The 17,020-nt window shown below is 40.6% G+C and overlaps 1 protein-coding gene and 1 pseudogene across 1 annotated transcript; one reads left to right on the top strand and one right to left on the bottom strand.

The window, feature by feature from the left end:
• Positions 1-4,433: 4,433 nt before the first annotated feature.
• On the top strand, positions 4,434-16,767 carry ECHDC2 (enoyl-CoA hydratase domain containing 2). Its single transcript, XM_054981176.1, has 10 exons — positions 4,434-4,817; positions 5,995-6,062; positions 6,834-6,921; positions 9,653-9,739; positions 10,111-10,203; positions 10,804-10,860; positions 12,218-12,405; positions 13,213-13,263; positions 13,860-13,907; positions 14,285-16,767. Exons 1-10 carry the CDS (start codon positions 4,673-4,675, stop codon positions 14,360-14,362), a joined length of 903 nt encoding a protein of 300 aa, XP_054837151.1. The 5' UTR covers positions 4,434-4,672; the 3' UTR covers positions 14,363-16,767.
• LOC129331510 (U2 spliceosomal RNA) lies at positions 7,733-7,903 on the bottom strand (annotated as a pseudogene).
• Positions 16,768-17,020: the final 253 nt, after the last annotated feature.

Consider the following 17,020-nt stretch of genomic DNA (forward strand, 5'->3'; position numbering starts at 1 on the left):
GCAATTTAATTCCTGGTGGCAGCAATCTACCAAGAGGGGCAGGAATAAAAGGCTTAAAGACCAAATCTACCCAAGAGAAAGTGTCGTAACAATGATATTTAAAAAGGTCTCATATGAGCCAACATAAAGCTAGTTGACTAACTTACAAAAAAGAAGTGATAAAATCTGTGAACAACATATTAGCGATTACTCACTTTTTCTACACTAAGGGAAATCTATATATCCCAGCAGCCCTTAGTGTTTAATTATAAAATCAGTGCTAAACTGCTCTATGGCATTCCAATATGGGTCACAGCCTTTAATAAAGAAGTCGAATGAATACAATCTAATTTTCTAAGGAAATTTTTAGGGCAGCCATCATGTGTGCCCTATGCAGCTATTTGTTTGGAGACCAACCAAAGATGCCTAGAGACAAAAGCCTGGATTCTAACAAATTCTGGCTGCGTTTGCACTTCAGGAGCAGCCCCAATAGGCTTATTGCATGCATGCTAACTGAGTCCCAGTCTTCTGCATGGTTAGCTGATATAGAAAAAAAATCTCTGTAATCGGGCTTTGCCTTGATGGATTGGTTTTTCTTTCTGAGGGGTCTGCATTTGCTTTGATTAAACAAAGACTTGTAGATATTGAGATGCATCGAAGAGGAGAGGAATGGTTTAAGTGATGGGGCAAGGGATTTGTGTGTGTGTGTGTGTGTCTCCTTGCTGACTGTGCATATGTATGTCCTGTTATGCCAATAAAGGTACTCAATTAAAAAAAAATGAGCCAACTGGTTTCCTTAGATTATCTTCTGAAGTGCAGTGGGTCGCTACATAACAGAACCTTTTTTGTGGAACTTCCTTCTGAGGAAGTTGATGATACAGGGCCTCCAATTTCCCCCACCTCTTTACTGATACTATGCAATGCCAGATTGGTGAGGCACAAAACTTCATTGCAACCCGGTTGTTGCAGGAAGAGGTAATTAGCTTAGCTTGCGTAAGAGAGAATTGGTTAGGAGAAAATGATATGGTGTGCTTGTCCCAACTAACTCTGCCAGATTATGAAGTTCTCTACCAACCCTGCACAGTGACCAAAGGGGTTGCTATTATCCTCTGTGAGTCAGTTCCCACAGACTGCCAATACAGACAAAATCAGGCACTGACTGTATGTTCCTTACATTGTGAGCCAAGGACAGATGAGGTATTCTCCTCGTTTAATGGGCACCTATTTCTCCAGCAAGCACCCTTTCTGAGTCGGCAGAGGTGCTCTTGATGTAGTGATGGAAATACCTAGATTGATTTTCCTAGGTTGACTTCAATATCCAAGCTGAATATTCCACGTCAGGACAGGCCCAGGACTTCATAGTTTCCTTGGCAGCCCTGGGCCTCTCTCAGATAGTGACAGGCCCTATACAAGAAGGTGGTGACACTTTGGACTTAATCTTTTGCATGGAGTCTTTGAGGGAAGCTCTTCATTTACCCTGCAAGAAAGGGGAAGGCATTAAAATGGCCCACCCACAGAGGCTCCTAGATCATTCTGGATTCCAAAATGCTCGGGGTGGGGAATGAAGTTAGAATTCCAAAAAGTGTGCTCTGTTGAGGCTGCAGTAGAAGCTTAGAATGTGAAGCTCCTTGAACCCTTTGACAAGACTGCTCCTTATCAACCTCTCCCATCCTTGCAGCGAAAGCCACCTCTATGGTTTACTATGAAGCCGGTTGACCTAAAAAGGACTGGAAGACGTCTAAAAGAACGCAGGTGGAAAACTTGTGCTGAATCTGATAGTGTGTGCTTCATTGGAAGACCTATGAAGCAGCGCTGATATCAAGAAAGAGACCTTACTTCTCTACAACCATTGCATCAATTAGATCACTACCATCCCAATTGTTTAAGGTATGTTGACAATCTTCTGACTCCTAAATCTGAACCTCTATTGGCTCAGGAACAGACAATTAGCTATGACACCTTTGCAAAATTCTTTGCTGATAAAATAGCACAAATATGCTCTAATTTGGATACCAGCTGTAATACAGATGAGATGGAAGAAATGCTTAATACACAATCTGGTCCAGGTATGAATGAACCATTTTGACCCAGTTACAGTGATGGCTATTGATAGAATCCTGGCATCTGTGAAGGCCACCACTCGTGCACTGGATCCTTGCCCATCTCGGTTGCTAAAATCTTGTAAAGTCCTCGTAAATGAGAACTTCATTTCTGTCATAAATCAGTCACTAACCCAAATACTTTCCCATGGCCACTCAAAGTAGTGAGCAGATGACCACCTGGTCATCTGCTCACTACTTTAAAAACCATCCCTAGACAAAAATGATGTGGTCAATTATTGCCCAGACTTTCCAGGCAATGTGATTGGGAGAACAGTAGCTGACCAACTACAAGTCTTCTTGGATAACTCTAGCTCTCTGGACCCTTTTCAATCTGGCTTCAGGCTAGGTTATGGGACAGAGATGGTTCTGGTTATAGCTTTAGCTGATTACCTCCTTCTGAATGTAGAAAAGGGCCATGCTTCCTATCTGTAGCTTTTGATACAGTAGATCATGCCATCCTGTTGAAGCATTTGGAGGCAAAAATAGCTACCAGGGGTTGTACCTTGGACTGGTTTAAATCATTTCTTGTGGAATGGACTTAAATATTGCTGTTGGAGACCAACTATCTTCAGTGTGGGAATTACCATGCAGGATTCCACAAGGAGCAATATTATCCCCCATGTTATTGAATCTTTATGTAAAACCTTTAAGAGAAATCATTCCAAGCTATGGAACTGGATGCCATCATTATACAGATAACACACAGAATTGTATCTTGCTATCCAAATCATCTGGTCATGCATTAGAGGTACTGAGTCATTGCCTGACAGCTGTGGTCAAATGGCAGTGTGAGGCGCCCTGCTTCCCAGGCCGGGTCGGTGCGAGTTTCAGCCTGGCAGAGATTATATATTTCTTCCCTCATGGTTAGTCTTAGGAAGTTAAAAGGTTCAAAGACAGGCAAGTTTGTGCCCTTCATACATAACCCATCTGATGGGAAGAGTCCTGTTGTAAAGGCAGGGCTACATCTGAAGAGAAAAGGCCTGCTGTGGAATCTCCAGCCAGGAGGTTGGCATGGGCACATTCACTGTGGCATCAGAGCTGAGGAGATTCCTGGTGTCTTTTCCCGCCAAAAGCCTGGGCTGAGGTAACACACCAACTCCAGCAGCAAAGCAGAAGCGTGCAGATGCATCCATCTTCCGATCAGTGGGATGGGCCTTTTGAAACTCTTCCGTGGCTCTGAGGCCCACTTGTAGCTGGGAGACCGCACAAGCCGCAGAGGCATGTCGGTGCCGACTTGTTGCTGGGAGCACATACAAGCCAGGAGGCATGTCGACACCAGATTCATGAATCCCCATCGCGTTCGATGCGAATACTGGGGAGCATTCCTCTCCATTGTCTAGGAAGCTGTCCTCAGAATCCCTGGCGGCCATCTTGTAGGTGGCTGCCCCAAATGGTTGCCATGATCCTCTCAGTCAGCCAGAGAGAGTAGTAAGAGACAGGAGAGGACAGCAAAAAGATAGGGAGGAACTATGAAAGTTTTAAGTCAACAGAGTTTGAAAGACAAAGGAAAGATTAAAGAAAGAGAAAAGCAAAGGAGTAGGAATGGGAAAGTGAAAGTGAAGTCTTAATAAGAAAGTAGCAGAGCTAGTCTGCTACTAGACTGCTCTCCCTGGAGGCAGGAACAGGAGAGAGAGGGTGCCCCACATGCCATACATACATACATAGATGCCATACAAATATACATACATACATATATACAAGTCATACCTGGCTCTATCATTAATTAAGATCCAGACTAAACTGGCAGCCACCACCGATTCCCCCTTCCTGCTGGAACCCTCCCCCCGAGTAGGGTTGCCAGGTCCTTCAAGTCTCCCAGGGGGAGACTGGGACGCTAGCTCTTACCCTGTAGCTGCTCTTGATGTTTCGACGGCACACACCTGGAGAAACATGTCCTCTCCCCTTATTATAGGCTCAGTAGAATGCTGATATTTACTTCTGTGCCACGAAAAGTTTCAACGGCCCTTTTTCGAATATTAAACCTCTACTCCAAGGATAAGACGGTTATGTTTTAACAGCTACTTTAAAAATTAATTCATTGTTAAAATTTACAAATGTGTCCCACCAGGGAGACCGTAGTCTGTTACAAGGGAGACTACGCCTTCTCTACTGGAGGGGAGGAGAGAAGAAAGATGGAGGAGTAAACCAGGGCCTGTAATGGAAGAATAAAAATTATTAAGAATCCCGCCTGATGTCTCCTTGCCTGCAAACATTTCACCACTTCCATCTCATAGCAGTTCCTCTTAAATATAATGGATCTCGCAGACTGTCTTCTGTGTTTCTTAGTTGCGTAGGAGACGGAACTTTAAGGAGGGTAAAACTCTGGAGTGGGTGTCACGTGGCTCATAAGAAAGCAGCATTTGCCTGGGGTCCAGCCAACCTGGGGTTAGTTTTTATGCGGGAGTAAGTTTTCTGGAGAGCAAGATTCGGGTCCAGTAGAACTTCCAGGATATGAGTTTTCCGGAGCCAGTGCTTTAGATTGTCGCTTGGTCAGGGGGTGGTGATTCTCCCGTTCTCCGGCTGTTGGGGGCCGGGCGGGCAGGAGGGAGGGAAGAAATCGAGCAAGCCTGCGGGGGAAACGCGGAGAGGCAATGCTACGTCTGTGCAGAGCTGCCGTTTGTCTTCGGACGCTCTCGGCCGCATGTCTTGGGACGTCTGGCAAGTTGCCCAGAAGACTCATGTCCACAGAGAGGAAAAAACAGATCCTGTTAAAAGTTCACGGAGAGGCAAATTGCGGTGAGTGGCCCTTCCAAGCAGTGGCGTTCAATCGGTTGGGATCCACCAAAATAAAACGAAACCTTTGAAGTAGAAGTGTACAGGAGACGCGTAGCTGTCCCTATAATCGTAAGAACGAGTGCCCCCCCTTCTGTCACAGCTGGAAGGGGCTTCCGGCGGCGCCCCCCCCCCCGCGTCCATTTGAGACCTGTCATCAAGAGCACACGAAGGTTCAACTGGTCCTGTGTTTGCCACAACCAGAGGTTTGGGTTTATATTTTAATAGTTGCTTTACAAGTTAATTCATTGTTAAAGTTTACAAGTGTGTCCCATTGGGGAGACAGAGTGAAAACCCAAAACAGCAGGAAGCGTTCAGGTGTGGACACGTGCCAGCAGCATTTAACTATTTCACAGCAGTATTTAAAAATACTATTTAACAACTGTCAACTTCTGCCTCCAAACTAAATAGAAATAACAAAACTGGGTTGTTGTAAAGCCACTATCAGGACACCTCCCCTGCCCCGGATAATAACGACTTAGTTAAAAGAACCCTCACCATTATTTTCCAGACAAGAGGACTTGTGTGAAATAACATTAACTGTGTGTGAGAGAGAAGGGGAGGTTTCTACTTGGGGAGTGGGATATGCAAGGAAGAGGACACACTGTCAAAAATAACAGAAATTCTGGTCTGCCAATGAAGAACTCATGAACATAGCTCTTCCATATGCCTGTGTTCATATGCCTTCTTCTATGTTTGATGTCACAAACTATGGCTGCTGGATGACTACTAAAAGCTGCCAAGGCTTTTGCAAAGTGCAGTCCAAAGCAAAGCATCAGTAGACTATGTTCAAGAACCTTGGTTGCAAACTAGCAATAATAGTGGTTCCATCCTTTCAATCTATGTACTTTCTCAAGCCCCTTTGATTTCAGCAGAATATGATTCCCACCCAGAAAAGAATGATGTCCTAAGATGGTGGTGGTAGCTTTCAAGATCTGACAAAACCAGACCTGCCTGGGCTATCCAGGTCAGGGTATACAATGCTGACAATGTGTTAAATTGTATTTTTTTCCTTCACTTGCAATGGAAAAGCAAATGTCAGATATAAATCCTTGAGGTGTTCTACAATGCCAACACTGAAGTTATAAATGATAAACATGGGATCATTTGTTTAAAAGTGTTTTTTTTTAAAAAACTAAAGGTATTGCAGAAATTCAGATGAACAGACCACATGCCAAAAATTCACTGGGTAAAGTGTTTGTGGATGAAGTAAGTAAAAGCCTTTCTCTTACATTCAATTATATATACACTATTTGTATGTATATACACACTATTTGTCTAATTCAAGGGCATAGTCCTCAGGTAATTTATTCTGCAGAATATCCTTAATGGAACACATGTTTTTTAGAGTGAAGCCAAAATGTGAAGGAAGGAATAAATTGTTTAAACATTAAGTTTAGAATGTTATACAATGCAGTAGTAAGATAATATATCATTTTGCAGATCCGATATGTGTCTGCTATAATGGGCCCTTTTTAATAGTAAAATTAAAACCCAGGGGTGGGGGAAGGTAGCTAATTCCAGGGAATTAGAGCAGGGAAACTGAGGAAACAGAAAAGAACATAATGGAAAATAAAAAGGCAACACTTTCAGAAGCTCCACAGACATTTCAAATAGTGCTCTGAAGCGAATCAAACACATAGAACTCATGAAGAATGGGAGAGTTTTTTAAAGAGCCTCAACTCTGCATTACAAATGGGCCACAAACAGCTTTATGTGAAAAGTTTTTTAAAGAATAAGTCAACAACCAGCAGGCAAAACAATTATGTCTCAAATGACACAAAAATTCTGTTAGCAACCAGCAGCCACAACAGTATACAGAGTCATTGTAAAAAGGGCCAATGTCTAGTTTTCACGCCTTTTTTGTTCTTTGTGGATTCTTTCAAAGCAGAGCTTCTATTTGCAATTTTTAGCAACAGTCACCTAATAAAACAAATCATGTAGCATTTTATGTTTGAACTCTATGTTCTTTGCCCTTAGATGTATGAAACCCTTGACATTCTCCGTTATGATGAAAGTGTTCGTGTAGTGATAATCAAGAGCAATGTAAAAGGTGTTTTTTGTGCGGGTGAGTGAGAACATTTTCTGATCTCAATAAGTACATCCCTAAAATAACAGGTTAAAGTAGTAGACTCTGTTAAACAGAAAAATATTGCTTTTGGCCATATGCTTTTCTATCAGATTTCATTAATGAACTTACTTCCTGCACTCTTTCAGATCTTCTTCACCTTATTGTAGCTTGTGATGCTAGTCTCTTTGCTTGCAGTCTGAGAAAACTGCTACTTCCAAATCAAGAAACAAAGCTTGAATTTAATAGATATACAGACTAGGGGTGTGCATAAAGAAGATGCTGAACTGCATAAATCACAAAAATAGCTGTTTTTGAGCCTTACCTGTGACTCTCCGGAATGGAAACATTGGTCTCGGCTGCTTGGTAGTAACAAAACCTCTCCCTCACAAAATACGCCCCCCCCCCAGTTCTAGCCTTTAACAGCAGTGCATCATGAGCTTCCATTTCACTTTGAATCTATATACTGAATATCTCCTTTCCAATCAGATTGTTGCAAGGGAGGAGCAAAGAGCACTCCTGGCCAACCCCAAAGATAGCTGCCATTCTCCTCCCCCCCCCCTTCCCTCTTCAGCCCACCTTGTTGGCTGGAGAGAGAGCTTTTTTTCCTTGTGAAAGTAGAAAAGCCTAATGGGGAGGGGAGGCTTGCTCAGGGTCCTGTAGAATTCAAATGCTTTGTCCATTTTTTTTTTACACTTAGGGGTTCTTTCAAGGTTAGGCAGAATACACTCTGTGGCAATTTTGGTGAAATTTAGTAGAAAAACAAAGACTCCAACCCCTCCAAAATGGGGCGGGGTAAAGCTTGTTCAGGGGCCAGTAGAATTCAAATGTTGTGAGGATGATAACAACATACTTTGTAAACTGCTCTGAGTGGGCAAACAACAAACCACAACAAGGAAGGGAAATTCAGAGTTTTCAGTGAAAAGGTAAAAAAAATATTGTTAGTCTACACTTGATCTTAGCCAAAAGGCCAAGAAGCAATAATATTGTTAGTCAGTCACTATAAGAGTAAAGAAATGAAATGAATTCAGGCAGGGCTATGTATTTTTAAATGCTGGTGGCTGGCTGGAAATACTTGATTGCCATTTTAGGAATTAGTAGAGAGAACTTAGGGCAGCTGTGCAGAGAGGGATCTACTTGAGGGGCCTGCAAAATTCCCCCCCCCTTTGTTCAATCTGCTTGAAATTTAGGGGTTCTTTAGATTAGAGGGAGGATTGTGTTCTGCATAATTTTGATGCTGTTAAGTGGAAAAACCCGCTCCAGAGCCTCCAGTTGGTCCCCCCCTCCCAGTTGAAAAGAACAGCTGCAAAAATAATGAGCATGGGAAAAAATGACAAATTTCAAAATCGACCTGGCAGCACCTCAGCAGAAAACTACCCAATCATGATAAACATTTCACTGAATGGCCCTGGATTTGAAAGCACAAAAAATTTCAAAATGAACACACCTAATACAGATAATAAGGAACTTTGTTTATTTGATAATAGTTGTTAATACTTTTGTTGGTATTTTGAAGTAATCTTGATCATTCTGCCTTCACATTTAACAAAAACTATGTTTACACTAGGGCTAAGACTCTTGGCATAAGCACAATTTATGATAAAATCAAACAGAAGTCTGTGAGCTTAGCATGGCATCCTGCATTTATTGCTATTTACAATTCTTACAAGTCTTTAGCTGATATTTGTTTGCAGTGAAACTTTGCTAATATTTGTTTGCACTGAAAACTATTTTGGTAATACGGCTTTCTAATCAGATAGGTATATCCAATACAGATTTGAAACAAGAAAAGCTGCTTTGTCTAGAAAAAAAGTATTAACTCAGAACTTTGAGAGATACTTAGAAGGGGAAGGGGAAGGTAACACCGTTAGGCTTGTAGAACCAGTCTCTTTGTGCTCTCTCAAGATTCTGTTCACGTCAAGGTGTCATCAGTTTTTTACAAGCAGCCTCCTTGACTATTATGGAAAACAAGTAGTGATAACTCTGCTTTCCATGTACTCTTGTTAAATGTGTATGTATTAATTATACCATAATTTTTCCTGAGATGATATTGGCAGACAATGGTGTAGATTTTGAGTTCTTGGACATCTCATTTCAGAATGGCAATCTGGCAATCAGAAGCCATTCCACAGTGAGAGAAGTTCATACAGTTAACTCATTTGAGTGACGCTGGACAATGAGGCTTTCTGTTGGGGGCTATAAATTATGTGGAAGAGAGAAAGGAAAACTGTATAGTATCATCAGAACTGATTCAAAAGACTACCAAAATCAGAAAGCTATGATCAGTTGGCAAGTGATGGTTGTTGGGGGTTTTCCGGGCTGTATTGCCGTGGTCTTGGCATTGTAGTTCCTGACGTTTCGCCAGCAGCTGTGGCTGGCATCTTCAGAGGTGTAGCACCAAAAGTCTTTTGGTGCTACACCTCTGAAGATGCCAGCCACAGCTGCTGGCGAAACGTCAGGAACTACAATGCCAAGACCACGGCAATACAGCCCGGAAAACCCCCAACAACCATCGTTCTCCGGCCGTGAAAGCCTTCGACAATACATAGTTGGCAAGTGGTCACTTTAACAGACCAACCTGACTGATTTTTAATGGGCTTCCATGCACCAAATTCTGCATAGGATTCTCTTGTAATACTCAGGGCAGTTATTGATACGTTGAAGCAATGCTGTTCAACTCTGTTATGACCTTTCTGTATCATCAAACTATCTGCTCTTGTTCCGAATATAGGTGCTGACTTAAAAGAGCGTGCTCAGATGACGGATTCTGAAGTTGATCATTTTGTTCAGAGGCTCAGAAGCTTAATGGATGGCATTGGTAAGTAGTTAAGAGACATTTTCATTATAATCACTATCATGATACTATCATTAGATAGAAAGGAAAAGAGGGGAGCACCTGGCCTAAGGAACACTCAGCTATGCTATTAAATCAATAAAATTATTGTACCTATGCTGAATCGATGTGCTAGCTAGGCTTGCTAAAATGTGATTTCTTGTGCATAGTTCTGTTTAGTAGATTTTTTCTGGGGGTATACTAACATGATAATGTGTTTAAGGGTGCAATGTAAAAATATCCTGAAGTAAATACCAGTAATTTTCTCCATGTTTTCTCGGACTGTAAGTAATAATTATAACTAGATTGTATGGGACGCTCACTTCCCATGAAATGTTGCTCTTATTTTTTTACAGCCTCACTGCCAATGCCAACCATTGCTGCAGTTGAAGGCTATGCATTGGGCGGAGGCTTGGAACTGGCACTAGCTTGTGATCTCCGAGTGGCAGGTGCGTACAGTATACAGCTCTCATATTCTGCTTATGTTACAGGGAGACTTAAGCAGCATTCATACATCACATGTTTAACAGTAATTAAGAAAAAATGTGTAGGAGCCCAGTTTGTTAACAAGCTCACATGCATGCCTCACTCCTGGTGTTGTGCCAAGAATTATGGTAAAATAGTAACAGTGACCCATGGCATACATGCAGGTGTGTGAGTTCACTGGAGTTAGTTTCCCTTCACTACCACTAACTGGGATTCTGGTTTAGGATTCCAGTTATGGGACAGGAAACTAACTCTGGTTAACCTGTGTGTCTGCATTCATACATTGCAGGTAATGGAAGCTAGTGTTTGACCACAGTCACTGAGTGAGAAGGAGGTGGGGAAGACTAAGCTGTGAGGTCAGCAGCAGCTGGTGATGTTTGTATACAGCCTTGATGTCCACTGATAGGTTGTAGGGCTTCAGAACTCACCACATGACACAATCAGATAATTGTTACCTTTTTTCCCATAAGGGACGATCAAACCAAAAGTTTAGCACTGTTAAGCGGCATAATGCTTATGTTTGTGTTAATGCGACTTCCTCTTTCTATTACTCTTTCTTTCAGCATCATCTGCAAAAATGGGTCTCATTGAAACAACCAGAGGACTTTTCCCAGGTGCAGGTAAAGTAGTTTTATACACTTGCTTGCTGCTCTGCCAATAGGTTGTATACCCATCATTGCCCATCAGAGGAAGGAGAGGTGACTTTTGTCTATTCTTTTCTTGTAGACTTCTCACATTATGGCCAGCACTGTTCCTGGGTGTTTGCTGAACCCTGGGTCACCCTTTCAAGGTGGTGCATGGAGCTGTAGTGCAAGGTAGATAGACCCCCATTCTGTGAGGGAAGCTCCATACATATGTTTATTAGATACAACCCTTTGTCACTGAACAGCAGGGTAAGGAAAGTTAACAAATCAATATTCCTTGTCTAAAAATCAAGTGACTGACAGAACTTATTTCCAGTTCTTCCACTAACTTACAGTTTTTAGCCAAATTGCTTCATTTCCATCCACATGCTTTCTTTTCAAAAGTGCAAAATTCAAACAAATCTTTAAATGGAAAACTAATCTAAGCCTAATGGAATACAATTTTAACACTTTTAAACAATTTATTGTAATCATTTTGTTAGCAATTCGTCTGATACTACTACTTAGTATTTGTATAGCACATCCAGTGTTCAACATCCATCATGTACATTATTACAACCTTACAACAGACTTGTAAAAGTAGGCTAGTGCCCATGCTGCAGGCGCAGAGAGACTGGCCTGCCTACTTTCTATTTATAGTTCCAAATTCTTAGTTACAGGAACTCCACAGTACCCTCTGTTAATTTCTTCTTCTTGTGGCTAAAAATGATTCTTGTGATATAATCTAAATCCCAATTTAGATTCTAGAGACTACCAGAGGCTTTCCCAAGGGATCACGAGATTCCAGTGTAATGATCCTATTATGAACATAACATAATCTTAAGGCAGTTCTTACTGATTTTCCTTTTATCTTAGCCCTGTTTCATCACCTGTAAAACGCAACCTTAAAAATGCATAGGAAGTTCCTGTTGAAGTCTTGGAAACTGACAGTGGTCCCAAAGTGATACTTAGTCACTAGGAAAGCTCCAGTTCTGTAATATAATCAATCCCTTGAGGCCACTGGAGAAGCATATGAGCAATACAGTAGGAGTCCCCTAACTTAAAACTATAGGGTGATAATTATCATAGCTTGGATCCTATCCCTCAGTTCCACTGCTACAAATCTATTGTGAAGGGGAAAGGACTTGCTTTTTGCCCACTTCTTCCTCCATGCATCAACCCATCCTAAAGAAGCAAGAGGCAGAGATCTGCCTCTGCCAGGGCTTTATGCAGTCCAGGCACTGCATAGGATCTAAATCCATTATTGTTTCAGTATATGGAACCACAGTGGAGAACTTGTTTTCCAAAAACTGTGTTGTGACATTTTGCTGAAGGTTTGTTTATTTTTGCCTAGGTGGATCACAACGTCTGCCACGGTGTATTGGAACAGGCCGTGCTAAAGAACTCATCTTCACCGGCAGACAGATTGATGGACAAGAAGCGTATTCATTTGGGCTAGTTAATCATGCAGTACCTCAGAATGACGAGGGTGACGCAGCTTATCAAAGAGCAGTAGCTTTAGCTGAAGAGATTGTTCCTCAGGTCAGTGTGTACTGTCACAGTGTAAATTTTTGTACTTTCAAAATAATGCGGGTTTACTGCACCAAACTTCTTTTCCTAAAGAATATGTCAAGACACCCTAAATTTTGTTTTAAAAACAAATCACACCTAATTTCACCCTACTATTAATTTTCATGATTTAGATTTTGAATTCAGATATGAGTTCTGATTTTTTTGGCAGCTTGAGTACCTTTTAAAACTTTCCTGCAACCCAGATAGTGATAGCTGAAGGACACTCAATGAACTTCACTATGAGTGGTGATTGGAACCCACACTTCACTGTTCCTCATCAAACATTCCAACTACTACACATTACCTTTTTATTTATGAAATCTTTTAAGGAACCATGTGCAGTGATAGTGTTCCATTTGGTGCCCATAACTCAAGCCATGCGTGCTGCAATCTAAAACAAATCTTAGTTCTTTAGGAGCAGGGACCTGTCTACTGTTTCCTTATCCCATTTTTCCTTTATAGAGCTCAGGGTGTCATACATGCTGGGTCAAAGATCCACAAGTAATCCAGCACTTTTTCCAACAGTGGTATGTCAGTGAACCTCAAAAGCCCACCCTGTGTTATGTGTTAGAAAACCAAACCTTCTTTGTATGTGTCTGATGATCATTTAAAAGAATACAACTGAGAGGTTATTACCTATATTGATACAATTCAACTGTATTATGAATAAGAACTGTCTTTTATTCTTCCTAAGCCAGACAGCTCTGCTCAGCAATTACGGATGTTGTCATTGTTATATTATTACTTACAAATCCATGTTCTCTTTTCTATCAAAAGGCTCCAATAGCAGTGAAAATGAGTAAAGTGGCTATAAACAGAGGAACTGAGGTAATGCTTTTATAGTAAAAGCCTTTTATAATCATTTTCAGCAAACCAGAGAGACACACTAGATGTTATACTCACAGGCATATAATAAATACAATAGCTGCTGCTTTTAAGCTAAGATTCTTTAGAGAGGAAGCAGTTTTCAGCATAAATATGGCTCTGTGTGCATATGTTTTAACTGTTCTCCCTGCCCCACCCCAAACTTACAGGCATGTGAACTGTAAAATTCTGTTGTTGCACAGTCTTGAAGGTCTCCCAAGACTTACATTTATTATACCATTTCATCAAGCTTCTCTATGAACCTGACCTAATAGGCTCAAACATAGGAAGTGTTGTGCTACAATAAAGGCATTCCCAAACTTGTGTTGGAATCAAAGGATCTATTCTACCAAGGGTGGAAGAACTCCATTGTTGGCAGAACAGAAACACTGGCTCCAGCCTTTTATCAGTCTTGGAGCAGCAATGAAGATTAGATAGCTCATTTTCATCCAGTCTAACGTGCACATTTCCACTGAAGTTATAGCTAGAAGAATACAGAAAGTTAGTAAGTTAGAAGATGTTTCTCTTCTATACATGCAAATAAGATTTTCTTCTTGCAGGTTGATATTGCTTCTGGGATGGCTATTGAAAGAATGTGTTACTCCTTGGTAAGCTCCCCTCCCCACTTTTTGGGGGGGGAAACCCCAAGTTTTTAAGAGATACATTTCTTTAAAATTATGCACAAATTAGGAGTAATTTGAAGATCAGGCTGAAGATGAATTAACTGAAATCTGCTATTTTACAAGAGAACAGGGATATATTGTGCACCAGGAAGGACCATTTATAAAATAAAAGTACAGCATCATTGTTTAGGACATCAAGCTGCCTATACAACTTTATCCCCATTATAGTAACTTTATAACAAGAAAGCTATGTGTACTGAGAGTACAAGAATGCTCCCATCAAATTGTACTATCATTCAAAATGAATCAATAAAGCATATACTTTTATACTTAACGTGACTTCCTTTAATTTTTAAATCCAGAATATCCCTACGAAAGACCGGCGGGAAGGGATGGCAGCTTTCATAGAGAAACGACCACCAAAATTCATTGGCAAGTGACATTCAAGATGCCCGAAGCATCTCCAAAATGTGACTGGAAGACTGAAACAAAGCTCTATTTTTATAATTTTTTTACACAGATTTATGTACTCAGTCACCGCTTGATTCACATGGATATCACTTTTAAGAACAGAGACTTCAGTGATAAAAGTAGGATCTGAATGTTAGGATGGGGGGAACTTAGTTGATTTGGCTGAAGACGAGGTATGTAACCTAATGGTTTTATAAGGTGTAAACACCAAGCTAGACAAGAGGTCAAGCTGATGCTTCTGGTGTCAGACACTGCCCTGTGCAAGACATGGTGGACTCTTCTAACTCTGGGAGGGGGTTGAAAGAGTTTGAAAACTATTTTGTATGTTTGTTGCAATATGTTTATTAACCATAGGTCAAGCAGATAATTGACATCATTAGATATCCTTAAGTCTACTACAAGCATGCCTATATGAATTTTTTTACTGTAAGAGAGGCCATCTTCAGTAACTTACCTCTCCATGTGTGCAAGAATTTCAAGTTTGCCCCGCACTGAAAATGTAGAAACAGAAGAATCAGCTTTTGTCTCCTTAGGAATGTAATATGGAAGGGAAGGGTCTATAACAGCTGCGCCTCAGACCTTGTATATAGGTCTGTAGCATTCTCCAAGACAGCAGAAGGCAGTTGCTGGGATCTTAGGCAGGTTAAAGCCCTCCTGTTTTGAAAGAACTCTATAGACTGAAGCGAGTATCTATAATTATGATCAAATTTATAATATGATCTATCAAGAAGTGGTATTTATCTTTGGCAACACAGATCTTGTAGTATGAAGGCATCCTCAATGTTGCCTCAAACCTTATTTTGGCAGTTGTTGCCTCGAACGTTATTTTGGCAGAAGTAGAGAAATATGCTGAAAGATAACTAGAACACTGATCAAGGAAACTGCAGCCAGAATGTTTTCTTTTTAGTATCTCTATAGCTGAAATACATTTTGGACACACTACTCAGCTTCTAGTTCAGTAGCCTGAATATGTCCTCTCCAAACAGTAGTAAAAACGAAACTTATATTTATCAATAAATAGATTTCATACCCAAACCAACCTTGTTTTATTGTAATACATAGATGTTCAGAGGCACTTCAGACCCTCTTGTACCTAGAAAAATAGGATGCAATTGGTGTGCGTGACTGACAGCTTCCTTTTAGGAAAACTCTTATCATAGTTAAGGACTTTGTTGAAATTTTTCACAGCTATTATTCATGTTCAAATATATCTACAGCCATATGAAAATTTGTTACATTTCCCATAGAATATGTGCTTATTCATGTTACAGTAAAATTCACCTGCAACAGTCATTAAGGCCTCATTGGGAAGCTCAAATTTTCTTTCAAAAATGTTGAGGGTAGAAATCTGTAGAAATGCAACAATTACTGATGGGCAAACATTTATAGGAGATCTCCAGGTGTTCAGAAATTTCTATATCCATTATCTCCAGGGGTAGCGATTTCTTTTTAAATCCTAGACTACACATCAGTATTGTACTAATTTGGCCTACACTCTGTTCATGTCCAAGAGACTACAATGGTGATAGAAGACTAGCAAAAGAAACAATACAGGAGTCTTGAGTTTCCTAAGAACAAAGCACTCCAAAGCTTAGTTAATGGAAAGAGAGGTAGATGAAGAACAAAAGTTTTACCATGGCACATCTTGTGGGAATGCAGCCTCTAAAGGGACAGAGAGGTTGAAAGTTCTGTACCCATCAAGAGAAAGGGAAAGTAGCAGCATTGCCAAACTGAGACTTGGGATAACCAAGCAGTTTTTTGATCTCCTGTGATCCAATGGACTAGGACTGGCAAGTCCATTCCTTCACAAACATGTATAATAACTGCAGAATTTCAACAAAACCCATGACGGGCAATTCTCATGTATCAAGTTTGGCTGATTTAGCAAGGTTTGAACGTTTCACAACAGGCAGGAAATATATTCCTGCCTTCACGTTCACAAACAACTGAATAAGGCCAAGTATCTACCAGTGTAGATATAAAGGCATCCCTTATAACGAAAGAGTTTGCTCTTGTTCTTACAATGAACCTTATTCGGTCCAGCATATCCTTCTTTGTTGTCCTCATTATTCTTCTATGGACTTGATCAGTCCTTTTCTGATTGCTTCAAAATCCATGATTGATAATGAAATGTTTCTTTTGCTGTCTGATAAGTACCTTGAAATTACTGCCTCTGTTGCTGAATTTCTTTCATATATATGCAAGACTAGGGCAGGAACTTTTAAAATTTAGATTTTACTGTATATTTTTCATATTGTATTGCCTATATTACTGTGGTTCTTGGCCAGTTTTGATTTTTTTATTACCCTTAGGTATTAATCTTGTACTTGTCTTGTCTTTTCTTCTTTTATATGCAAATAAAAGGTTATGATGATGATGATCTACCAGTGTATATCACACACCCAAACTCACTTTCAAGAGAATTATCAGACTATATACCAGAAGTAACAGTTCTGCAAAGGCTTGTTTCAGGTGGGATTCTGTTACATTTTCTAACTATAATATATGTTGTAATTAGCTTGATAAGAGCATGGGTACAGCACCAGCTACACCATCTTAGGCTCACTCACTTATTCATCATCCAATGTTATATATGCCATCAAGTGTCAGCAATGCCCTTCAACTCT

The sequence above is a fragment of the Eublepharis macularius genome, chromosome 5 (assembly GCF_028583425.1).
Source record: "Eublepharis macularius isolate TG4126 chromosome 5, MPM_Emac_v1.0, whole genome shotgun sequence".
In the NCBI taxonomy this organism is placed as follows: Eukaryota; Metazoa; Chordata; class Lepidosauria; order Squamata; family Eublepharidae; genus Eublepharis; species Eublepharis macularius.